The sequence below is a fragment of the Pavona decussata genome, unplaced genomic scaffold, assembly GCF_977016875.1.
Source record: "Pavona decussata unplaced genomic scaffold, jaPavDecu1.1 SCAFFOLD_274, whole genome shotgun sequence".
In the NCBI taxonomy this organism is placed as follows: Eukaryota; Metazoa; Cnidaria; class Anthozoa; order Scleractinia; family Agariciidae; genus Pavona; species Pavona decussata.
In genome coordinates this window covers 189,403-215,921 of record NW_028145676.1, presented here as the reverse complement: position 1 = coordinate 215,921, position 26,519 = coordinate 189,403, and the positions used below count along the sequence as shown (strand labels likewise).

The 26,519-nt window shown below is 34.9% G+C and overlaps 1 protein-coding gene and 1 long non-coding RNA gene across 2 annotated transcripts in view; one reads left to right on the top strand and one right to left on the bottom strand.

The window, feature by feature from the left end:
• The window catches only part of LOC146455413 (uncharacterized), a 57,718-nt gene that overhangs the window by 13,213 nt on the left and 17,986 nt on the right, over window positions 1-26,519 (top strand). The window lies entirely within an intron of this gene.
• Window positions 1-26,519, bottom strand: part of LOC146455415 (uncharacterized) — a 35,332-nt gene that overhangs the window by 3,965 nt on the left and 4,848 nt on the right. Inside the window, exons 7-15 of the mRNA XM_085094321.1 lie at window positions 7,136-7,258; window positions 6,833-6,955; window positions 6,537-6,659; window positions 6,244-6,366; window positions 5,938-6,060; window positions 5,639-5,761; window positions 5,346-5,468; window positions 5,047-5,169; window positions 4,739-4,861 (exon numbers count right to left, since the gene is read on the bottom strand). Of these exons, the coding sequence (XP_084950447.1) occupies window positions 4,739-4,861; window positions 5,047-5,169; window positions 5,346-5,468; window positions 5,639-5,761; window positions 5,938-6,060; window positions 6,244-6,366; window positions 6,537-6,659; window positions 6,833-6,955; window positions 7,136-7,258 (1,107 nt within the window). The remainder of the gene's footprint in view (window positions 1-4,738; window positions 4,862-5,046; window positions 5,170-5,345; window positions 5,469-5,638; window positions 5,762-5,937; window positions 6,061-6,243; window positions 6,367-6,536; window positions 6,660-6,832; window positions 6,956-7,135; window positions 7,259-26,519) is intronic.

Below are 26,519 nucleotides of genomic sequence, written 5' to 3'. Positions count from 1 at the left end.
TCCGGTGGTACTTTATTTTCAAGCGCTTTATTAAGGTAAAGCAGATCTTTATCAAGCTCTTGACGATTCAGATATTTTACTGGATTCAGACGTTTCACGCGTGGACGCATTACGGCAAAAACGTTCCCGCGCGATCGCCTAACCTGTAACATAAATTGCTCCAGAGATTACTTGGCCGTTTCCTTATTTTTTCTTAGCACAGTTAGCATTTTTTGAGTTTCACTGATTGATTTTCCCAGTTCTGGATGTTTGTCTTTCAAATTACATTTAGTGTGAGAGCCGTGGCAATTGTTCCTGTTATGGCCACACTGATGACAGTGACTGCAAATTCTTCCGCGGGAAACGGTCTGTGGTAAATCATGTTCGCCTTTAAGCTTTTCCAAATGGTCTTCTGCACTTGAAATCTGTGCCTCCAAAAAACTGACATTTTCAACAAGCTCTTGGTTACGGCAGTCTAGAGGAGAATCGATCTTGCGTGTAGTAGTACTGCTTGAGTTTGATGCAGTTGCCGTCTCTCCTTCGGCTGGCCAAGTTTGTGGTTCTTTACCGGCTAAACTGCAATTTTCGTCGGCATTAAATGTGCAGTACTGCCAGGTTCTTGTGATTTAAGCTTAAGTTGTCGCAGTTCGTGGTCCAGAGCTCTCCTCTCCGCGAGAAGAAAACGTTTTGGCGACAGGAATGTATAGTCTAGATCGCCGTCTTGAAGATACTGTAAGGATTTGCAAGTCGAAAATCCCAGGGATTCAAATTCATCCGCCAATCTGGTATTCCTGGTATTCCAATTGACATAAGCCACTTTTTACTTCTGACATTTCCGTATTCTTCAGAACTCTTCTGAAAAAGAATTTAGAGCAATTCTCCCACGCACCTGCAACGTACGCCTTTTTTAGATACGCGATAAAGGCGGGAAATAAAATTATACTTGTTGACAGCTGTCAAAGCTGTCTGGCATTTGCCTCTGATTTTGTTTGTCTAGTCACGTGATTTCAGTTTTAGTCATTATGAGTTCCTTGTTGAAACGTCTTTTCACGGATGCATTTGACGGTATTTCGCCCGGTAAACAGACACCCTCCAACCGATAATCTCCTTTGTAGCTCGTTACTATACGAGCTTGGCTTGCATAGCTTTTCAACTTCCAGGTATTAAAGAGCGCACATTTTCGGCTAGAACTGACTCCTTACGTCCACTTAGAGCCCTTCGCGGGACAGAATAATTGTTTTCATTGTATTCCTTTATAACTTTCGTAATAAATCCGGTACTAACTCGAGCTTGAGCGCTTTTTTCTCTGATTGACAAACCGTTGAGGGGGGAAGATCTAAAACGTTTTCCCTGATTGCTTGAGGATAAGGTTTCCCCATGTCGATTCTCCCTCACGTGATTCACGCGTACATTAGCTACCAAAAGAAAAAAATTACCGAAATAGTAAATCTCCCTCACCTAAAAAAAAGTGTTTACGCTTGCTGCAATTTCCGCGAAGCGATGGAAATCAGAAAACTCCAGCGGCTCACCTTGCAACATTGTAACTTGCGATCAGGCAAAACTACCGATTTCGATCGTTACAAAAAGTTTAAAAATTCGCGCGCCAAACCGCCGCGTGCGTCAGCCCGGCACATTGGCTTTGTAATTTATTTCAAAATCGCTCAAACCTGTATTCTTTGCCATTATAACACAAACTGTAAACAAATAGGAAGGAAAAGCAATTGTTTACTTGTAAAAAGACTTAATGTTAAAACAAAACGAAAATAATTTGTTCTGTGACTGAAAAGAAACCGTTCGTTGCTTGTGGTTTCTGTGGTGTGAAGATCTCGCCTGTGATTGGTTACAACAGAATAAACATTCCAGACATATTTTAGGTGTTCACGCCAATATAATCACCGCTGTAACGAGCGAGATACAAACCTCAATTAACTTTTAATCGGGGATTAGCGTTATTGATTCGGCTTTCGAACAACTTGGCCCTGGATTGTAACCAAAAGCTTCTCAACTAACGTATAACCCAAGCTGTTGCGAAGATGAGCCAAATATTAAGGTTGTCCCAATGTTTTCGTACAAAATGATGCCAACTTTTGCAGTGCAGAGTCACTCCCGTTACTCGAAAGAACATTTTCTTACGCTAAAGGTATACGCCTGTGTGGCAAGCACTAGAAAGGGGAGAGAGAAGAGGAATTGAGCGCGGAGGAAAGCGAAAAGTCTTCCTTCCTTTCTTTATCACTTTGCGCGCCACAATCTCTTCACGGACTTTTCTTATCCTCCACTTCATCTCTGCCATTCCCCTTTCTAAAGCCTACCAAACAGGCTGCTAACAGTGATACCGCCTGTGGACTGCAGTTACAAGTTTGATTCAGTGTAAAGCCAATGATACACAATGCAACGGATTTCAACATGTGTTCTTAAAACATTTTGAGCGACCTCTAGACTTGTTGGTGCTATGATTACTTGGTTTCTGTTTTCTTTTAACACGGAATAGGGCCAGGTTCAATAATTCCATTCCACGACGTGCGACAACGTTCGACAGAAAACAAAACAAAACGAAAAAACGGTTTTGCAATATTTTAGTGTTCGTTGGCAAAGGTCATTCTCCTGGTTTATTTCTATTTTATATCCATTTATACAACGTGCTGTGTGAGTTTTTCCCAAATACAAGGTACGTGTGACTTTTGTGCTCAAATGATGTCAGACTATACACGTTCTGAATGAAAATTTCTTGGTATTTGATGAAGAGGGAGTATGATCCAGAGAACTTATACACTTCGGAATTTTTAGAAAGATGGGACACACCAAGGTACGTCTCACCACACATCACAAATGGATGCAGGGAAAATGAAATGTAAGTGGTAATTGACTGGAAGTGGGCGAACCTTCTGCCACCCCACTTGTAAATTAACGAGCCACTTTCGAAATTCTCTCCAGGCATCGAGCTGGCAAAGGCAAAGAATTTGTCGCTATTGATGTAAAAAGACTGCACATCAGCTTCTCCATTGGTCGGAAGCTCCTGTACTTTGGAAAAGCTGTTTCCTGACCACTTGTATACAGAAGACCGGACAGAAAATCGTTCTTGGATTTTAATCCTGTTTGCAAAAACAACGAAGTTTTATTACAAACGCAGTGCTTTTCCAAGCTCCCTTAGTTTCTTTCTCCTGAAACGTTTCAAATTGGTTGTTTTTCCATTCGTAGATGACTGAGTTTATACTATAGGTAGTCTCATTGAAAAAATTTGTAACGGCAAGAAAAAGTTTTGGCATTATTTTAAAGAAGTTAAAACTGGAAGCTCCAAATGTTGGAATGCTTCGCACATTGATAAAGTGTTGACCAATCCACTGATATATAGTTACACTTTGTATTGCCTTCCTTACTGGTGATTAGCAACAGCAACGTAATGTACATGTTTGTCAGCGATCATTAAATATTCGATGTCTTGCCCTGCACTACCTTCTATGGTCTGGTAGAGAGAGAACTTTCCAGTTGAATCGTTCGGTTTATAAATAAATGCGTCTGAGTTAGCGAGACTAACGAACTGACTTCCCTCCATTCTGAACGGCTCAACAGCGAGAGTAAATCTGCTTTGCAAATCTTGGTATTCTTTGAAGAGGTGCGAACTACTGGAACAATCTTGATAGAAAAAAAAACATATAATTTAATTTGGTAATAAGTTAATGTGAGCATGGACCAAAATTTGCTGAGTTGAATAACAGGTTTAGGCCCCGTTCAAACGCATCCGTTTCCGTTTGAGAATGCAACTTTTTTCTTTACGGATTTGTTTTGCCTCTACACGTATCCGGTGAAAACGGTTACCTATATTGCAAATTTTCAAAAACGCTCTACGGACGGGGACATTTTTGAAAATGCCGTTTTGCTGTTTTCGCCATAGTGAAGCCGACAGACGATAGCAGACGCTTGAGTCAAAACTCAAACATGTGTGACGATCAGAGCAGAAGTACCGTAACTTTAAGATTTTTAACGGAGCTTCAAATGGAGTGAAATGGAAAAGAAGGCCAATTTTAGTATTGCCTACCCTGCGAGCAGAGGCCCTTCGATCTTCCCGAAAGAGACTCCACTGCCCTTCACCGGTTTGACAAGAGGAATACGCTCATATCCATGCCATCTCCAGTCATGCACTGTTCAGGTGCAACAGCGGTCAATATTCACTGGTATCATCTAACTGCTAGCATCTAATCTCATAGTTAAAAGCGTTTCATAATTTTACACACTCATTGACTTTGCGCGGGGAACAGTGTTGGCTGTCCCATGACTATAAACTAGCCATTGACTGCGTTCGCGCTCGGCTTGCTCGGGTTGCAGAGAAACTCCAGCTATAAATAACTGTTCCAGAACATTTCTAGATTTAAAGGTATCTTTACAACCCTTTCACGTTTATATTATACATTTACACTAGTCATTCAGTCATGGTATGAAAACATAAGTAACGAAGAATAAAAGCATGCTTTATTAGCCATCAATTACCATCATGTGAAATAAATTCTTTGCCATATTAGAAGGCATTACCCTAGATCGGTTCTCACAGTTTCTCAACGTGAAATTAGGCGTAACAAAATGTTACACTTCGAATACAACCTAACTTTATTGGAACATATTTTCCTTAGGTTATCCTACTTTCGTTGAATTCGGCCAAAAATTGCTACATTTTGCGATTTGACCAGGGGATTAAAACCTAGCAAAAAAAAAAAAAAAAAAAGACCAGAAAGAGACTACCAAAGTGAATAAAACAACAAAGTTTTACCTGAACATAAGCGTCCGTCACCAGTGAACCCTGGCTTACAGGTGCAATTAAAGGATCCATGGGTATTCAGGCAGGATGCATTTTCGCTGCAGTCGTGGATGCCATTAGTGCATTCATCAGTATCTAAAAGAAAATAAAAAATGACAAAAAGTGACTTGACCGTTTCGACAAAGAATAAATGCAACTCGTTTAATAATTGGAATAGCCAATCATTTTTTTTTACGTTGAAGGGTTACCACAAATTGCTCAACGCCAAAGGTAACTTAACGCAATAAATTTTAAAAAATGAATAGGACTGCAAACTGTACCTAAACATAATCGTCCGTCACCAGTGAGCCCCTGATTACAGGCGCAATTGAAAGATCCAGCGGTATTGACACAGGATGCATTTTTGCTGCAGTTATGGATGTCTTTTGTGCATTCATCGATATCTAGAAAAATGTAAAGTGACAAAAAAAAAAAGAGATTTAACCGCTGAAAAGGGAATAAATGAAACTTGTCTTGTAATTGGAACAGCTAAATATGTTTTTCCTGAAGGTTAACAAAAAATTAGCAAATTTACCTTAAGACAATAAACTGGGAAAATGGATCAAACAGCAAACTGTACCTAAACATAATCGTCCATCACCAGTGAACCCCGGCTTACAGGTGCAATTAAAGGATCCATGGGTATTCAGGCAGGATGCATTATTGCTGCAGTCGTGGATGCCTTTAGTGCATTCATTGATATCTGAAAAATGTAAAATTACAGAATCGATATTAAACCGCTTGGACAAGGATTAAATGGAACCGGTTTTACAACTGGAATAGCTACTTGCCTTTTTCCTGAGGGGTGGGCACAAAGTGCTAGTTTACCTTTACGAAATCAGCAAGGGAATTGAATAGAACGGCAAGTTGTACCTGAACATACTCGTCCGTCACCAGAGAAGCCTGGCTTACAGGTGCAATTGAAAGATCCAGCGGTATTGACACAGGATGCATTTTTGCTGCAGTTATGGATGTCTTTTGTGCATTCATCGATATCTAGAAAAATGTAAAGTGACAAAAAAAAAAAGAGGTTAAACCGCTTGAAAAGGGAATAAATGAAACTTGCCTTGTAATTGGAACAGCTAATTATGTTTTTGCTGAAGGTTAACAAAAAAGTGCTAATTTACCTTAAGACAATAAACTAGGGAAATGGATCAAACGGCAAACTGTACCTAAACATAATCGTCCATCACCAGTGAACCCCGGCTTACAGGCGCAATTAAAGGATCCATGGGTATTCAGGCAGGATGCATTATTGCTGCAGTCGTGGATGCCTTTAGTGCATTCATCAATATCTAAAAGAATAAGAAATGACAAAAAAGTGATTTAACCGTTCGACAAAGAATAAATGCAACTGGTTTAATAATTGGAATAGCAAACATTTTTTCCGTTTAAGGGTTACCAGAAATTGCTCAACGCCAAATTTACCTTAAGGCAATAAATTTAAAAAAAAAAATGAATAGAACGGCAAACTGTACCTAAACATGATTGTCCATCACCAGTGAGCCCCTGCTTACAGGTGCAATTGAAAGATCCAGGGGTATTAACACAGGATGCATTACTGCTGCAGTCGTGGATGCCTTTTGTGCATTCATTGATATCTGAAAAATGTAAAATTACAGAATCGAGATAAAACCGCTTGGACAAGGATTAAATGGAACCGGTCTTACAACTGGAAAAGCTAGTTGCCTTTTTCCTGAGGGGTGGGCACAAAGGGCTAATTTACCATTACGAAATCAAAAAGGGAATTGAATAGAACGGCAAGTTGTACCTGAACATACTCGTCCGTCACCAGAGAAGCCTGGCTTACAGGTGCAATTGAAAGATCCAGCGGTATTGACACAGGATGCATTTTTGCTGCAGTTATGGATGTCTTTTGTGCATTCATCGATATCTAGAAAATGTAAAGTGACAAAAAAAAAGAGATTAAACCGCTTGAAAAGGATATAAATGAAAGTTGTCTTGTAATTGGAACAGCTAATTATGTTTTTGCTGAAGGTTAACAAAAAAGTGCTAATTTACCTTAAGACAATAAACTAGGGAAATGGATCAAACGGCAAACTGTACCTAAACATAATCGTCCATCACCAGTGAACCCCGGCTTACAGGTGCAATTAAAGGATCCATGGGTATTCAGGCAGGTTGCATTATTGCTGCAGTCGTGGATGCCTTTGGTGCATTCATCAATATCTAAAAAAATAAGAAATGACAAAAAAGTGATTTAACCGTTCGACAAAGAATAAATGCAACTGGTTTAATAATTGGAATAGCAAACATTTTTTTCCATTTAAGGGTTACCAGAAATTGCTCAACGCCAAATTTACCTTAAGGCAATAAATTTAAAAAAATGAATAGAACGGCAAACTGTACCTAAACATGATCGTCCATCACCAGTAAGCCCCTGCTTACAGGTGCAATTGAAAGATCCAGGGGTATTAACACAGGATGCATTACTGCTGCAGTCGTGGATGCCTTTTGTGCATTCATTGATATCTGAAAAATGTAAAATTACAGAATCGAGATTAGACCGCTTGGACAAGGATTAAATGGAACCGGTTTTACAACTGGAATAGCTAGTTGCCTTTTTCCTGAAGGGTAAGCACAAAGTGCTAATTTACCTTTACACAATCAACAAGGGAAATGAATAGAACGGCAAGTTGTACCTGAGTAGTTAGATATTTGGGTGTATAAGCACACTTTTGAAAATTTCACTGAATTCATACCTGATTCAACAATGAACTCAAAAACCTAAATTTTTATCCTCGTTTATGAAAAACCTAAATTTAGGTTTTTCATAAATGACACCCAACTGATCCCCAACTCACAAACAATCATCGATTAAATCCAACCAACTCATCAATCGCTGATTTGAATGATGAATACAATATTTTTGAACGCCAATTTGGATATAAAAATTATCTAATCTAATTTATATGAACAACCAATTTGATCATAATGATAAAACATATTTTATTCATCCATTATTTGAGAATTACGGAGCCTCAGATGATGGTTACATAATCAACCGAAAAAGATTGGAACCAAGAAAAGGATATTTGTCTGAGAACGGCTATTATATAATTTCTCCGGGACGTAACAATACATGCCCCGCTCATCGATTCGTCTATGAGGCCGTAAATCAATCAATAATTCCACCTGGAATGCAAATTCATCACATTAATTGTGACCGCCAAGACAATTCAAGTGAAAATCTTTCGTTGGTCACAGCATCTGAAAATATCAAATATATGCATCAAGCCAGAAAAGAATTTTTGAACAGTTCATACTCTGAAGAAGAATTGAGAGTTGTCAATAGATCAATGGAATTTCCACCAATGGAAGACAATGATTGTGAGTTTACACGCACAGAAAATAAAATAATTAATAAGATGTATTACCGTATGTGTCATGACATGGATGATACTAATTTTCCACTTTACAATGATTAATCATCAATGAATTCAAGGGTTGTTTGACTATGTTTGATGTATTTTTTGGGGTCAATTTGGACACAAACTCAATTCTTAAACTATATGAAGAGATAATTATAGTATACATTATAGAAGAGATGAGTGGAACAAAAAAATCAGACAACACATATGTGGATTTTCCTGCCGGTGAAAATTCATCAGAGCAAATTCCGGCAATTAATACTGTTATTCATGATGGAAAAACATATTATTGTCATCCAATTTATTCAAATTATGGATGTTCAAAAGATGGATACATTATTAATCGCAAGAGATTGGTTCCAAGAAAAGGGAGATTAAATTCAGCTGGATATTTGTTTACAACTGTTAGTTGTGATGGAAAACAAAAGACTTTTACAGCTCAAAGGTTTATCTGGGAATCAATAAATCAACAATTAATCCCAGATGGATATGAAATACATCACATCAATAATGATAAACAAGACAATTCAATTGATAATCTTGAGCTTGTTACTAGACAACAAAATATGATATATGCTAACAATGAAAGATGTGGTAAAAAAAATCAATCACCACAAAATCTTTCAATAAAATGTGAAAAATTTTATTATCATACTATTTATACCAACTTTGGTGCCAACAAATATGGTCAAATATATAATAAAAAAACTAATAGATGTTCAATTGGAAATTTACAATCAATTGGTTATAGACTGATTAGATTATCACAAATTGGATTACCTAAAAAACACTTTTATGTTCATCGTTTTGTTTATGAATGTATTAAAGGTGATATTCCATCAGGAATGCAAATTAATCACAAAGATTCAAATAAACAAAACAATTGCATTAAAAATATTGAATTAATGACTCATTCAGAAAATATGAAACATGCTCATGAAGCCAAGAAATATAAAACAATGATTGAAATTACAACTGATAAGCCCATTGAATCCATCAAATTGGATATCAAAATGAAAGAATCAGATGATGAATTTACAGAAGATGAGAAGGCATTAATTGATAAAAAATTCAATGCAATGATGAAAAAAATCAATAATGGTAACTTCCCATACAAAAAACATTTGCAAGAACATTTACCAAACATTGAATTTTGGTAATTATTGTGTAAACATTTCCTGAGTATGCTCAAATGAGTGTATTCAGGGCATGTCCCACATTAACAAAACACGAAAAATGTACCCGTCAGATGTACAACGGATATCTGACATGAATGTTGCCTCCAGTCTTCATTCATCTATGCCAAACCTGGAATCGCAAAACAGACGCACACGAAAAAATAATATAACATATAATATTATGAACAAAAATAATCTATCCAAATTAACGAAAGAACAGTTAATAACACTTTTACTTGAAAAACAACATCCTGTTCCAAAGCCTCAAACTAAGAAAATGGTTCCAATTCCAAAGCCTAGACAATCTGTCAAACAAATGGTAAAAGATTATGAGAATACAATCATCAAACCACCTGTTCAATTTAGAGATGGACCTCAACCTTTGCCGAGAAACAACATAATTCCACCTCCGATTCAATTTGCTGATAAACCCAAAGCTGCACCTAGAGTGAAAAAAGTATCATTTGATAATCAATTAATACCCAAAGCAGCACCAAGGATGAAGAAAATGGCTCCAGTTCCAACACAAAGAACCCAAATCACAGAAGTTGCAAGAGCATTCAAGGGATATACAAAATCTTATGAAGTTGGAATTAAAAATGAAACAGATCCTTTGATTCAAATGAGTTCAACCAGATTAGCTGTTGCTCATTTTATGAAACAATTATTAACTCAAATGAAAGGAATTAAATTTATTGAAACTTTGACAATTTATTTTGAACAACAAAAAGGAAACCAAACTGTCTCCAGAATTGGATATTTTAATAGTAAACCAAAAACAATAACTAATGCCAATGATTTTCAAGAATCTTTGGATGTTAATGTTGAACAAATTATGAATGATATTCACAAATGGATTAGTGAAGGTTCAGCTTGGATAATTAAATCAATCAATGGACATTACATCAATATTATCAAATATGAGCCTCTTACTGGAAGTTCTTACATTAAACTTCCAACTGAACTACAACATAACAAACATGGATTAATCAATCTACAGAATAAAGACAATCAATGCTTTCGATGGTGTCACATCAGACATTTGAATCCACAAAATGACAATCCACAAAGAATTAAAAAAACTGACAAATCATTTGTTGCAAAATTGAATTATTATGGTATTGAATTTCCAGTTTCAGTCAAACAATATAACAAAGTTGAAACACAAAACAATATCAACATCAATGTATTCGGATATGAGAACAAACAAGCTTATCCAATTTATGTATCCAAAGAAAAGTTTGATGATGTATTGAATTTGCTGTTAATCTCAGAAAATGAAAATAAACATTACTGTCTTATCAAAGATTTTAGTCGATTTATGCACCACAAAACCAAATCACATCAAAGAAAACATTTTTGTATGCATTGTTTGCAATGTTTTTCATCAGAACGAGTTTTAACCAAGCATAAGGAAGTATGTATTGAAATCAATGGTGAACAAGCTATCAAAATGCCAAATCTCGGCTCCAAAATAAAATTTACGAATTATAATAAACAAATGAAAGCACCATTCGTGATATATGCAGATTTTGAAGCAATCACTGAGCCAATTCATGGTTGTAATCAATCTAACCAACAATCTTTTACTGAAGCTTATCAAAAACACACTGATTGTGGTTATGGATACAAAGTTGTTTGCTGCTATGATGACAAATATTCCAAACCAATAAAATATTATCGTGGAGAAAAAGCTGTTTACAAATTCATGGAAGCAATGCTTGATGAAGTCAAATATTGCAGACAAACTATCAAATACAAATTTAATAAACCATTAGTCATGTCTCCAGAAGATGAAGACAAATTCCAAAAAGCAACATCTTGTCATATTTGTGGTAAAAAATACAAGAAAACAGATAAACGTGTCAGAGATCATTGCCATGTTACTGGTGAATTTCGTGGCTCAGCCCATAATCAATGTAACAGGGATTTTACAATAACTGACAAAATCCCTGTAATATTTCATAATTTGAAAGGATATGATAGTCATTTTATAAGAAATTGGTAAAATTATTGAGACCAATACTTATGTGGATAGAAAAGGTGAAACCAGACAACACAAAATTAATGTAATCCCAAATAATATGGAGAAATACATGGCCTTCATGTTGGGTTATAATTTAGTATTTATCGATAGTCTTCAGTTTATGAATCAATCATTGGCTAATCTTGTAAAGAATCTACCAGAAGATGCATACAAATATACTAATGAAGTCTTCAAAGGTGAAAAACTGCAATTAATGAAACAAAAAGGAGTTTATCCGTACGATTATATGAGTAATTTTGATAAATTCAATGATACTCAATTACCAACCAAAGATGAATTTTACAGTCAAATGAATAATACACATATTACTGATGAAGAATACACTCATGCACAAAATGTTTGGAATACTTTTAATTTGAAAAAAACAGTTGACGCAGAAAACAAAACTGGATATTTATTGGAAGTTGATTTGGAATATCCTCATGAATTACATGACCTGCATAATGATTATCCATGTGGCGCTGAACAAATCAAAGTGACACAAGATATGCTGTCAGATTATTGTCAAAGAATTGCAGAAAAATTTGGAATCAAAAGTGGACAAGTCAGCAAGCTGATTCTAACATTGGGAAATAAAACAAAATATGTATTACATTATAGAAACTTACAATTATACCGTGAATTGGGACTCAAATTAACTAAAATTCACCGTGTTCTGTCATTTGACCAATCACCCTGGTTGAAGACATACATTGATTTCAATACACGACAAAGAACTAATGCAAAGAATGCATTTGAAAAAGTTATCTTCAAACTGATGAATAACAGTGTCTTTGGGAAAACAATGGAGAATATCAGAAAACGGGAAGATATCAAATTAGTTACCAATGAGAAACAATTATCGAAACTGACTTCCAAACCAACATTCATCAATAGCAAAATATTTAATGAAAACTTGGTTGCAGTCCATAAAATAAAGGAATCGTTGACACTCAATAGACCAGCCTATGTTGGTATGTGTATCCTTGATTTGAGCAAAACTTTGATGTACGATTTTCATTACAATTTTATAAAAAAGAAGTATGGTTCCAAAGCTAAATTACTGTTTACGGATACAGATAGTTTGACATATGAAATTGAAGCAGAAGATGTGTATGCCGATTTCTGGAATCACAAAGATATGTTTGACAACAGTGATTACTCATCTGATAATCAATATTTTGATGCAACAAACAAGAAAGTTATTGGAAAGTTCAAAGATGAAGCTGCTGGTGTTCCAATTGTTGAATTCGTTGGATTGAGATCCAAAATGTATTCATATAGCAAAGAAAACAATAATGGTGGAAAAACGGCCAAAGGTATCAAAAAAATCGAATCAAAAATGATATAACTCATGATGATTACAAAGATGTGCTGATGAATGAAAAACAATTATTTCACCAAATGAAAACAATCCGCAGTAACCATCACCAATTGGGTAGTTACACAATCAAAAAAACATCGTTGTCATGTTTTGATGATAAACGATATCTACATCCGAATGGTCTTGATTCATATGCTTCTGGACATTTTCGTTTGTAAACAAAATTTGTGACAAAACTTGTGCCTCAAACTTTGTGTTTAAAACTTGGTTTTCGATTTTCATTTTTCATCAATTTTCGACTATTTTTTCATCAATTTTTGAATGTTTTGTTGGGTGTATGCCCCATAAAACAAATAACAAGAATGGTACGATGGGTGCCAGACACATGCCAATCCCCATCAAAGATGATTCCATGCAGGTGGATTCATCTGTCTGTCAATCCCTGCATTTCTATGATTATTGCTTCTTTTGCAACTATCACAAAGAATCATCCAATAAAACATCAAATATGCCACAATGCTGTGAAAATCAAAACATTCGAGATATCTCTGGTCAATTGACTTGTGTGAATTGTGGACAAGTTGTTGGTGAAGATTTCAAAACAGAATACATCAATTTTCATGCCAATTTGTTCAAAATATACAAGAAAACAGTGTATAATAGAAAATACCATTTGTCGCATACATTAGATCAAATTATTTTGAAAAACAAAATTGAAATCAGTTGTTCAACCAATTTCAAAATTCATAAAATATTCGTTGAAATAAACAAAATATTACCACAAATCAATGGCAAAAGAAAGAGAATAATCAGTTTGAAATATCTTTTGCATAGAATATTGCAATTTATGAAAATTGATTCTTCCCAAATTGAGTTGACAAAATCCAAAAAAACAATGAAATTATACAATGTTTATTGGGATAAAATTATGGACATTATTGGCCCCCAAATCATGCACATTATTAATCATACATAAGTGAATATCTGATATTTTTTATCATATTTGTCACCCCATTTATCGACAATCGGCGAATTATCCAAAATGAAATCATCATTTTGAGTAAGCTTGTTTGTCAAATCATCTCTATCAAAATGTCCATTTCTCATTATTTCTTTTATTTCGTTCAACAAATGACCATAAGTTTGGAAAGCATATTGACATTGATAAAGTTTGATTTCAACTTTTTTATGCTTCATATAAGCTTGAATTATGACAGACACCGATGATTTTGCCAATAATGAAGCTCCACTGGTTGCAACCGATGATGCAATACCACCAGTTGCAAATACAATGGATGAAATATTACCAGCGAATTCCCATTTTTTTGAATCTTTTGTATGCACTTTTGTACATCCACATCTTTTTGTGATATGACATGTAATAAGCTTTCAATTCATCAATTTCTTCTCTTGATAATCGATTTGAAATATGATTGAAATCAATTATTAATCTCTTCTTTTGTTTTGAATTGTTTTGCATATATTATATGGTTATCTTATTTTTGATGCAATAATAGAGACCAGTTATTTGACCCAAAAACATGCATTTTTCATCCAAGGATATGTTTTTTTCTCATTAATGGTGTACATGTATCCTTTGTCATGATGATATTTGTTGTAAAATTGACCATAAGCATCATGTAGTATTCCATGAGACCTGATATATGGTTGCCAACCAAATAATTTATGGAGAATAGCTGTTAAGCATCCATCTCCAGGTCCAATTAATCCGATTCCATCATGAATTAACTCTTTGTAAACTTCATCAGGTAAACCTGTGTTGTAATATTTTTCATGCAAATATGTGAATATTACGATACTTTTTATCTTGCATTCCTGTCTGGGTAATATTGGAAGACTCAATTTACGGTGAAAATCTATCATCGATGTTCGGATGTGTTCTTGCAATTCTGACAATTCTTTAATTATACAATTTGATTACAATATTTTTATTTAATTATTTTATAAAATAAAGTAACGGAGTCCACGACCTAGTGGTCATTATTGTCAGGTAATTGTATCCTAATATATTCAACAAAATACTTCATTGTCCAATCAGATGGATGATTGTTGAAGTAGCAATAATAGTTTTCAAATGACACATCAAAGAAGAATTCCAATTGATCAAATGATGATGACACCAAATCGGATTTGGAATGATGATATCTGTCATTTCTCCTGATATATGTGTTTGTCACAATAATCTCTTGCAATGTATTGATTCCTTTAATGTCATCTTTACTCAATAATTTTATCCATGTGTAATTTGTTTTTGGTATTGTACCACTTTTTCTTCCTATTCTCATTGCAACTTGATTGTTGAGAAACGTTACAGCTTCCTGAGCTTGTTGAGCTTTAAACTGAGCCAGAGCTTGTTGTATTTGTGTTTCAACATATGGTTTGATGATGTCCTCATTGTTGTTAATTAATTGTTGGAGTGAAATTGCATGATTTGAATTAACTCCATCTTTTATCACCAAATGTCTGTTTTCTGTATCCAGATGCCCATCATCATTCAGATGTATTGGTTCTCTGTATTTGAATCCATCTGGTAAATTTTCATAAGTGACTGTAAATTCAATTTTATTTCCATTTTCATCAAGAATATGGTTTCCATTTTCATCTTCAACTTATGGCATTATATTACTAATGTTGATAAATAAACCTGATATTTTCCATTAAAATCTTTATACCGACCTGGAGAGTGAAAACCAGGTATTCCCTTGTAAATTTGCAATGAATGGAGTGATGGTGTGATTTTCAAATTCATGGTCACGGTATTAATTCCTACTTGCAACCTAAATGGTATTAGATTAGCATGAAGACTACCAGTTTTAAAAACAACAATAAAAGCAGAATTTAAACTGACAGTTGATGTGACCACAATTTGAGTTATTAAAACTGGTTTTGATATTCTAATTCTATCACCGTGTTGATCATCAAAAAAACCATTTTTGATGTCACCGAAAATTAAACTATTTGATGAAACACTTTTTAACCATTGTTTATTAACTGCATCTTCATCATTTTGAGGATTTCCAAGATTAATTATTCTGTTTTTATTGAGATTTAAATTCCTTGTGAAATTGTTATGATATCTGTTAAAATAATCAGAAAACAAAACTTTTAATTCAAAAGTTCCAGTGACAGCAGTTCCTGCTCCAATGCTATCCAATATTGATATTGAACCAATACTGACAAATTTCCTTGATTTGGGCATATTAAACGTATTACTTCCATTGATTATGTTTCCTATTCTGTCATATGTGTCAGTGTTTGATGTTTGTCCTTGCAGTTTCCCCCTAATCAATATTTGTGCATTTGAAACTTGAATATTGCTTACCAAAACAACTGAATACAAATTGAAATAAATATTTCCTGAGACAGGAATACTGAAATTGTGAAAAACACCACTGGCAATAGTTCCGGTGTATTTCGTTTTGAATAAGTTGGTAAAATAACCCAAATTCATTGCTTCAGAATCATATAACGGATTTATTAAACCAGAAATAATCTAATTATTCATATCCAAATTGACTCGCATCTCCATATCTCCATTTTTATATTCAAACATTACATTGTCCAAGCCGTCATAAACTCCTGGATAAACGCTATCTGACCAATCTTTTACCCCATAAACAACCAGATGACATTGTACTGGAGTCGCTGTAGCTGTTCCATGCATCGTCAAATAGATGTAATTTGGAGTTTGTTTGCTGTTGTTATTGAGTTGAACCAATAGCTTGCTATAAGCAGTGAAATCACGCTGTACAGCTTTGTGGATGTATGCTTCAGAAGCATCACATGATAATTGAATATTAGTCATTTCTGGTGGGTAGAATTCAAACACAATTGTGTATGTTCCAATAGCAAGAGTATAAATATTGAAACCTATCCTTGATCTGTAATCATTACTTCCACTGTCTTTAATCAATGTGATATCATAAGCTTTTTTATTCTGATGTGGGGATTGATTGAAAGCAGCTATTCCATACACTGTGATATTATATTCTGAACTGCTTTCATCGGTATCTGTAAGATATTTGAATTCATTTGTTTTATGGCTGCTGACAAGATGACTTTGCTCCAATTTGTCATCAAAATATTTTTTGGTAGTAGCATCATTATCATCAGTTGGTTGAGCCATATCTTTGATTTGTTTATTATTCATATCAAGGTTTCCAGTCATTGCAACACTTCCATCTTTTTTCAAATATACACTCAAATCACTTCCAACAGATGGTCTTTTAGCTATTTCTGTATCAACATATGCTTTAGTGGAAGCATCATTGGGATTGGAAGGATTTCCAAGAACGATTATTTTATGACCTCTCATATCTAATTCACCACCAAGAGCATTGGGTGTTAACCTGTTGAGAAAGTTATGATCAACGTAGTGTTTATTAACAGCATCATTATCATCAGTTGGTTGAGCCATATCTTTGATTTTATGATTGTCCATATCGAGGTCACTATTGGAGACTTTTTGTAAATATTTAGTATCACAGAAACCTAAATTAACGACATCATATGTATTTTGTATATTGGCTCCAAGATTAGTAATTTGTTGATTACCCATATCCAGATTTCCAGTCATTTCAACAGTGCCATCTTTTTTCAAATATGTAGATAAATCAGGTGATGGTATTTTTTTAATCTCATCATCGACATATTTTTTATTCGCCGCTTGATCGTTATTATCAGGTTTTAAAACACTAATATCAAAAAATGTTTTCCGTCCAGTAATATGTTGTTCTGTTGATGTAACCATTATTTCGCTTTTAGCTCGTCCACCATGGCCATCAAAGTTTTTCAAATCTGGTATATTAAGATGAATGGATCAGCTCCTTGTTTAACATTAACACGTTTTTTGTTTTGTATATCATAATTTCCATTTTGGGTCAATTTAAACCCTATTCCTTGAGGCCCAGCGGCTCCTTGAAGAGGAACCGTTGTGAAAGAAGACGATGAACTATGTTCGTTGAAAATTCCCATTTATATCATTTGGTTATATTGTTCCATAAAAATTCCTGTTAATTCTTTTCATGGGCTTATCAACATATAGAAATGAAAATGGCTCGTTTGTTGCTTTAATGTATTTATCCTTGTCGACTCCCAACTCACGAGATATCAAACTTCTTTCATTGCTGCTAGGAAAGTCATAGACACAGAAATGAGAGCAATTGAGTCGAATATCTTTTGGTGTTTTGTAGAACGATTGGCTCAGATAAATAACAGAGCAGTTTTTGTGTCTGCCGCGAATGAAATAATCAATCAATGGCTTCTGGTTTTTTTCACAAATAAAGTCATCAAATATTACTATCTTCCGGGCATCATCATCCTTCAATTCCTCTACTGGAATTATATCATCATTGCTACAAACAAGGACATTATACCCGACACTATTTGATATATCAGTCAATGTTTGAATCATATCCTTGTATTTTTGTTGCTCTAAATTTTTGGCATATAAATGTATTCTATCATAATACAAAAGTGGTTTCATCAGCATATGGTACAATAAATTTGTCTTTCCAGATCCTGAATTACCACATATTAACATCCGAAACGTGTCACTTGGCATGTAACCATACAATCTTTTGAAATTAGTGTTTTTATCATGTCTGTCATAATTTGGGATTTCCATGTATATCAATACATTATATAAGTTGAGAAAAAGTTAATATAAGTTAATAATATAATGGATTTACAGAGATTAAAACAATTATCTGAAACCAAGATTAAGGCTGGAACAATAACCAGACAAGTTAGAGATACATTGAAGGAGTACAAGCATGATAAACAAGATTTACAACAAGGTTTATCAGTAACTTTCAAACCAATTATTAAAGCTCAAGAGGAAACAAAACAAACAATTGATGAAAAAAAGAGAAACTGATTGAACAATTGGAGAAAAACCAAAAAGCGTTGACTTCAGGTTTGGAAGACATTGCTATGTTAACTTATCAGCCTGAAACAAAACCACAACCACAATTACCAGAATCAAAGTTACCAATAGATTATCAACCAGCAATGTCAAATTTGGATGCTGGTTTTGATGATGATGAGTTCCAAAAATTGATGCAATACGATCTTGCACCTCCGAGTTCTGTTCTCCAAGCTTCTATGCAAGGAGATATTGACATCAAGGATTACGATGCTAATATTGGCAAAATGTTGAAAAAACTTGGAACAAAGAAGGGTCCTTTATCCAAGGGCCAAGGAAAGACTAAGAATAAAGACAAAATTGATAAAATAGATGAAGATATAAAATTATTACAAAAATACAGAGGGCGCATTAAAATAATCCCAGAAGGAATGAAAACCATCAAAAAAGGTTATGGTTATACGCAACCAAAGAGAAATGCATACAAAATATCATCTTCTGGGAAATATGGTGGACTAATGATTGATATTCCAAAATTAATGGGACAACTCAGACTTGTGGCAACAAAAGATAAACGCAAAGTTATGGACAAAAAGGTTGATTTCGATACAATCGATTTATTGACCAAGAGATTTAATTCAAAGAAGAAATACAGCGATATTGCCAAAATGGTATTCGATGAATTGAACGAACTCAGTGAGATTCCAATCCATAAATCCAGCAAAAAATTCAAGAAATTGGGCTCTGGTGTTGTTTATTTCAATGATGCTAATGATTTGATTGACAGAATGGAATTGCTTGGTGGATCTATTTTGGCTGGCAATAATGGAGTCAAAGAGGAATTTTCACGAATAGCCCATAAATTGAATCAACTTGGCTTAATAAACACCAAACAACTCATTGATTTATTGCAACAATATATAATCAAATAATATATGCAAGAAAGAGCGATACATATTTCATCTGTTAACCGACAAAAAATAGGCCGAAGTCGGCCTGAAGACTTTATTATCAAATTTGATCCACCATTGAAGCTTGACACAACAATGAGACATGAGCTAGCTGTTGATCGAGTTTCAATGACATACTCGTGGCATAATGTCAATGCAGGATACAACAATAATACAGTAAAATACAGCCCAGATAATGGTACAAAATGGAAGACAATCACATTTGTTGAAGGAATGTATTCATATGATGATCTTGATGATTATATCACTCAATCAATAATTCAAAATGAAGATAAACCATCTTCCAGCAAGGGCATCAATCTATATTTTGTGCTTTCATCATATAGAGTTGTCATTGAGCTAGACAACCAATGGAAGCTTGATATTAGAAACTCTAATTTTGGAGCACTTATTGGATTTGAACCAAAGTTAATTAACCAAACTGAACATGGGACAAAATTGCCAAATATTACCAATGATATTGACGTTTTGAACATTAATTGTGATATAATAACTGATAGCCTCAGTGATGGACGATTCACAAATACACTGATAATGATACCCACTGACAATTTAACAAGGAGTTATCCATTTACTTTTGAGCCAAAAAGAGCATTATTCAGCCCAGTTTCCAAATCAATTATTTCAGAAATGGGGATAACAGTGACTGACGCTTTGGGTCGGCCAATTGACTTGAATGGCATTGACTGGTTCATGAGCTTGATTCTCAGGTCTAGTTTAATATAATATATCAATATATGGTACGACAAAGTGAATTTAAACCACGTTTTGACCCAGAATTGGGTCGTTATGTAAGCAAACATATCCATGGTGAAGGAATTATGGATGTTTTCAGATCAGTTGGATCAAAACTTTTCGGAAAAACAGCAAAAGAATTAGCTAAAAAAGGAGCCAAAACTGCAGCTGAAAAAGCAGTCACCAAAACTGGTGAGTTTGCTGGTAATAAAGCAGGTGATAAAATAATTCAATTATTGAGCAAAAAACAACCTTCAAAAACAAAATCAGTGACAATGAGCCAACCAAAAATGGAGCAGCCACTCACTGATTTTCAAATAGCTGAGAGAGTCAATCAGATGATATCCGGTGGAAAACTCAAAAGAAGGAGAAAATGAAAATAATGTAACATATCTGTATAAATGAAATCATTCAGAAATCCAAAATACATTGAGAGATATGAAGATGTCTTCTTCCAATTGGAGACACCATTGAATACTGGTAATCCAGGAAATAATAGGTCACAAAAGAAAGATGGTTATCGTTTTGGTGTTGACAACACAGGAGAAGTTACTCCATTTGATTGGTATAATGCAAGAATATCAGTTGGTTTTAAAGTCCAAACAATGCAGAATGCAAATCTTGCAGATGAAGACCATAATGGTATTGTTAATGGTTCACACAGTCTTATACATGATTTCGATGTAAGATTGAATGGTAAAATGGTATATGATTGTAATGATGCAAATCATTGTGTAAATATTAAGAATCTATTGGAATATAGTCCAGGATATGCTCAATCAACTGCAACCAATGAGTTTTTCTATCTGGATACAAACAGAAGTGCTGAAGAGAGACCTGCACAAGCTTTGTACAACAAAGGATTTGCTGCAAGAAAAGCACTTTTGGGTCTATCAGTGGTTGTCAATACAGAAATACCATTGAATCGATACTCATTCTTTGAAGCATTGCTGGATGAGTTATTGCCATCAACAAGATTGGAAATAAATTTGCAGATTGAATCTGATACTATTCTAATATGGCAAGCTGGGGCTGATTGTCGTGTAATTATTACCAGAATGGAGTTGATTGTACCAAGAATAACTTTCAATTCAGAGGGGCAATCACTGTATATGAGTCAGTTTTTGAAGCCACATAAATGGGTTTATTTGCGAGAAAATGTGGAAAGAAGTAATTCATCAACACAAAGAAGTGGCCATTTTCAGATAACAAGTGGTATTTCAAAGCCAAGACATGTGTTTGTTTTCATTATCAATGATGCAAATCTTGCTGCACAAACAGTAAATCCATTTTTGTACAATACATTTAGTGTATCAGCAGATCCCAGAACATTGCTAAATTGTCATTTATCTGTGGCTAATGGCAATGAATATCCTGATGTACATTACACTCCAGAGGCTGATTTGACTCGAGTTTACAGAGATGTCCTCAAATATGTGCATGCAAATAATGAATACAGTCAGGGGACTTTGTTGAATATCAATAACTTCAAAACACTATTCCCATTCTTGTATTTCGATTTAACAAAACAAAAAATGGATATCAAAGATGGTACCACAAAGCTGACATTCCACTATGAATTATCTGGCACAACTGCAACTGCATATTCAATTTATGCATTGACATTATATGAGCAAGACGCTGAACTCATCCAAAAAGATGGTAAAATATTGTTTCGATAAATGGAATAAATTTTTAATGTAACGTTAGTTATATAAAAGATATGACAACTTATCATTCACATGGAGTAACACTATCAATTGGGCAAAAAGATAAACTAGCAAAAGCATTAAAAAACAATTCAGCAATAACAATAAGATTATCAAATTCTGAATTAACTGGACCGGATCAGCTGATGTTAACCATAACACAAATAAATAGGTTGAAAAAGGCAATGCAAAACAAAACTGGAGCAGATATTAAAATAAGCAAAACACAGATACGAAAAGCTGTACAACAAGGAGGCAGTCTTTGGTCATCATTATTCAAAATTGGCACATAATTACTACCAATGGCAGCAAAAGCAGTTGGACCATTAGCTACTGGAGCACTTTCTGGGCTTGCAAATGTGGGAGTCAATAAAATATTTGGTAGAGGACAAGCTGGTGGTTTCCTCATTCCTCAAAACAAAATTGATCAATTAATAAAATACAAAGATTGGCTCACTGAAGCACAAAAGAAGCAAATTGTCAATGCAATACATACTGGTGGACAGATTGTAATTAAACCAACTAAGACACAATCAGGAGGTTTTTTGGGTACTTTACTGGCTTCAATTGGCGTTCCAATGGTTTTGAATGCATTAATGGGTAAAGGGTTACAGGTGGATAGAAGTAGATCCAGAAGATCGGTCCCAGTTTTTGTTCCAAGCACAACCAAAAAAGATGGTGGTTTGGTCCTACCAGTTAATTATAGGCCGCCTCCATTTTTCGGTACATGGGATCAATATGGCAAAGGGAAAAAAAAAACCAAAAAAGGAAAAGGTCTGTTATTAGGCAAAAACAGTCCATTCAAGGGGATTCCATTAATCGGAGACATTCTGTGAAATTCATAAATAAACCACTCAGTAACTTTGAACTCATTGATTGGGTCAAAAAACTCAAAATAAAACACTTCAGAGGCATTTACAGCAGAGATAATCTACCACAAAAGATGAAAAAAGATGAAGTTGGTATCATTAACCTGGATTCACAGATTGGACCAGGTACACATTGGGTTGCGTATCGAAACGGAGACAAATATGTAGAATATTTTGATAGTTTTGGGTTAATTATGCCAAAAGAAATTATGCAATTCATGCCAACAAGTGGCAAACGATTAATGTATTCAGGTGACGAAATCCAGGAAAGAGATTCAGTATTGTGTGGCTATTGGTGTTTGTATTATTTATTTGAGAGACAAAAGGGTACAAGTATATTGAAAACAATCCACAATGCACATTTTGACATGAACAATCAAAGTGTCAATCATAATTTTATAATCCAATATTTTAAAAAATTATCTAATTAATTTGTATAATGGTTGATATAAGATATTGTGAAGAATGTGATAAATACACAGAATTTTCAGGAAAATTATGTTTATGGTGTACATTGGTAACAGATTCTGAGTCAGAGGATTATGAGACGGATTATGAGTCTGACTCTGATGATAATTAATCTAATATAGTGATATAAAATGGTCAAATCATATTGTGTTAAACAAAAGAAAGAAACTGAATGTGTTCAGCCTGCAGGTTACAAGCAAGCCAAAAATGGTCGGCTCATGTTCTTCTGTACATGTGCTGAATGTGGTATAACTAAAACCAAATTTGTTAAAAAACAGGCAAACTAAATAGCCCGTTCGAAGGGGCGGGCATAATGGATACTTTAGCATCAACTGGTGCTGATATGTTAATTCAACATACATTACCATGGTTGGGAAAGAAAGCAGTTGAAATGGGTCGATATTATGGGTCTGAAGCACTTAGAAACCCTAAATTGCAGAAGAAAGCTATTGATTATGCTATCTCTAAAGCAACACCTTTTGTTCAAAAGACTGGATCAGAGATGTTTGATAAATTATCAACCAAAGTAAGACCAAATAGAAGGTACAAAACTGACCGAAAAGAACTTGATGGTGGTAATTTGAATACAATTTTGGAACAACTCGGTACACCAGGTAAGGTTGCATCGAAGTCGATGGATGTTGTTGGAACATTAATTCCATCAACAAAGGAAGTCTTTGATAGATACAAATCTGGAGACATTGCCAAAGGTGCATTTAGCACAGATACTGGCATATTGTCGAGTCAATTTTGGTCTGGCAAGGCTGGGAAAAAGACATTAGAAAAATACAAAGATTATCCTTGTGATAGTGTGGTAAAGATTGGAAAAAAATATCACAATACACCAAGTTGTTCAAGCTTTGATTCAATTGGTTGGCACCCACCAAATTGGGATGAGTATGAAAAGGGAATCAAAGGACGACCCAAAAGCGGTGGTTCAATTGATATACACAAAATGATTGGTAAATTACCGCGCCCAAAAGCTGGTTGGGTATTACCTGGTCATAAATACACTGGTCCATACAATGAGTTGGAGAATCAAGTAAACTATAACCCCAAAACAGGGCAAATATTGGAAATATATGATAAACCAACAGGCAAAACAGATGCAATAGCCATCCAACATGATGTTGATTATTCAGTCTGCAAAGATGACAAAAAATGTAAAAACAAAGCTGATAAAAAGATGGTTAAATCATTGGATGCTGTTCCATATTCCGAACGACAATGGGGACATTGGTTGGCAAGAAATGCAATAAATACAAAACAGAAACTGGGTCTTGGGGTTCCAAAAAACGTCAAAAGCCGTCGGGTAAAGAGGAAAACTGGCAAGAAAAATTAGCTAATGAGCTGCATAAACCCATAAGGCGTAACTTTACTCGGCGGCGTGTTATTGTAAATAATATTGATGAAATATGGGCTGCTGACCTTGTTGAAATGCAACAATTCAGTAAATGGAATAAAGGTAATAGGTATCTTCTCATGACTATAGATGTTTTCAGTAAATACGGTTGGATTGTCCCATTAAAAGATAAAAAAGGTGAGACCATAACTAAAGCATTTCAAAGCATATTCAAAGAGGGTCGAAAACCAAAGTATCTGTGGACTGATAAAGGCTCAGAGTTCTACAACAAACATTTCAAAGACTTGCTCAATAAACATAACATTACACTGTATTCGACTGAAAATGAAGAAAAGTCATCAGTGGTGGAAAGGTGGAACCGGACGATTAAAAATAAAATGTGGAAACGATTCACTGCTCAAGGCAATACAATGTATCTGGATATTTTGCCTGAAATATTGAATCAGTATAATAACACTAAACACAGTTCAATAAAAATGACACCGACAGAAGCATCTAAGAAAGAGAATGAAGGAACTGTTTACTTCAATCTTTATGGCAATTTGAAGCAATTGTCATCCCAAGCAAAATTTAAAGTTGGTGATAAGGTTAGAATATCAAAGTATAAAAGAAAGCTGTTTGATCGAGGTTATACAGAAAACTGGACAGAAGAGGTCTTCATTATCGATAAATTTCAATACACTACACCAATCACTTATAAACTGAAAGATCTAAACGATGAACATATTAAAGGGAGCTTTTATGAACCAGAATTATTGAAAGCTAATCAGGAGATATTCAGAATCGATAAAGTCATCAGGAGAGATTACAAGAAGAAACAAGCTTTGGTAAAGTGGAAAGGATACAATGATGCCTTTAATTCTTGGACCCCAATCAAGGATTTAGTTGCTGTGCAAAAATAATAAGCTCATTTCACGGCCTCACGAATATTCGATAGCGAGTCGATCCAATAAAAAAATCTATTGTTGTGTGCAAGATAAATGATATTCTTACCTCAAAAAGCGTCTACAAACATCAGAACGATGAAAGTGGAGAAATAAACGTCCAATATATCCCAAAACATGAACGATAAACATCAAAACACAAGCTCTTCACAAATGGCGACAAAATGGCCGACACGTGTATTAACAAACTAGTGTCCAGTCCCCTTTGGGTTGTGTCATCGTGTACTTGCATGAAAGCGCATGCGTGTTAATCCAACTCAAGCAATATTACGCAATATACAGAAAAATAGCACCAGAAGTGTAAAAATTTCAGAACTGAGTGTAATATATAGGTAATTAGGCCATTGTTACATTAGTTCACAAACTCTGGTGAAGCTTTAGGGTGGTGTCAGTTGGCCCCTGACTGAAACCTGTTTGACGGCTTGTGCAGATGGTGAATTACTGAGTAGTGTGGGATGTCTTCCAGTAGACGGTACCTCCAGGGTGAGCCCGCTCAGGCCCTACTGGTTTACAGCGGGGTGCTCAGAGTTCGTCCCAGGACTCAACCTCTGTCCCAGAGGTAAACTGGGAAGGGACAGCCGCCTTTGTCCAGCGGCGGGAAAAAGACCTGGCTGGGGCCAGGCAAGAAAACAGCCAACCGAGCACCCCACGTCTAGGGTTTTGTCTATTTTCGTGACAAGTCACACAACGTCACGCGTGACAGTAACGGCATCCAGTCACACAACAACCATAATGATTATTTTTTTATCCAAATTGGTGTTCAAAAATATTGTATTCATCATTCAAATCAGCGATTGATGAGTTGGTTGGATTTAATCGATGATTGTTTGTGAGTTGGGGATCAGTTGGGTGTCATTTATGAAAAACCTAAATTTAGGTTTTTCATAA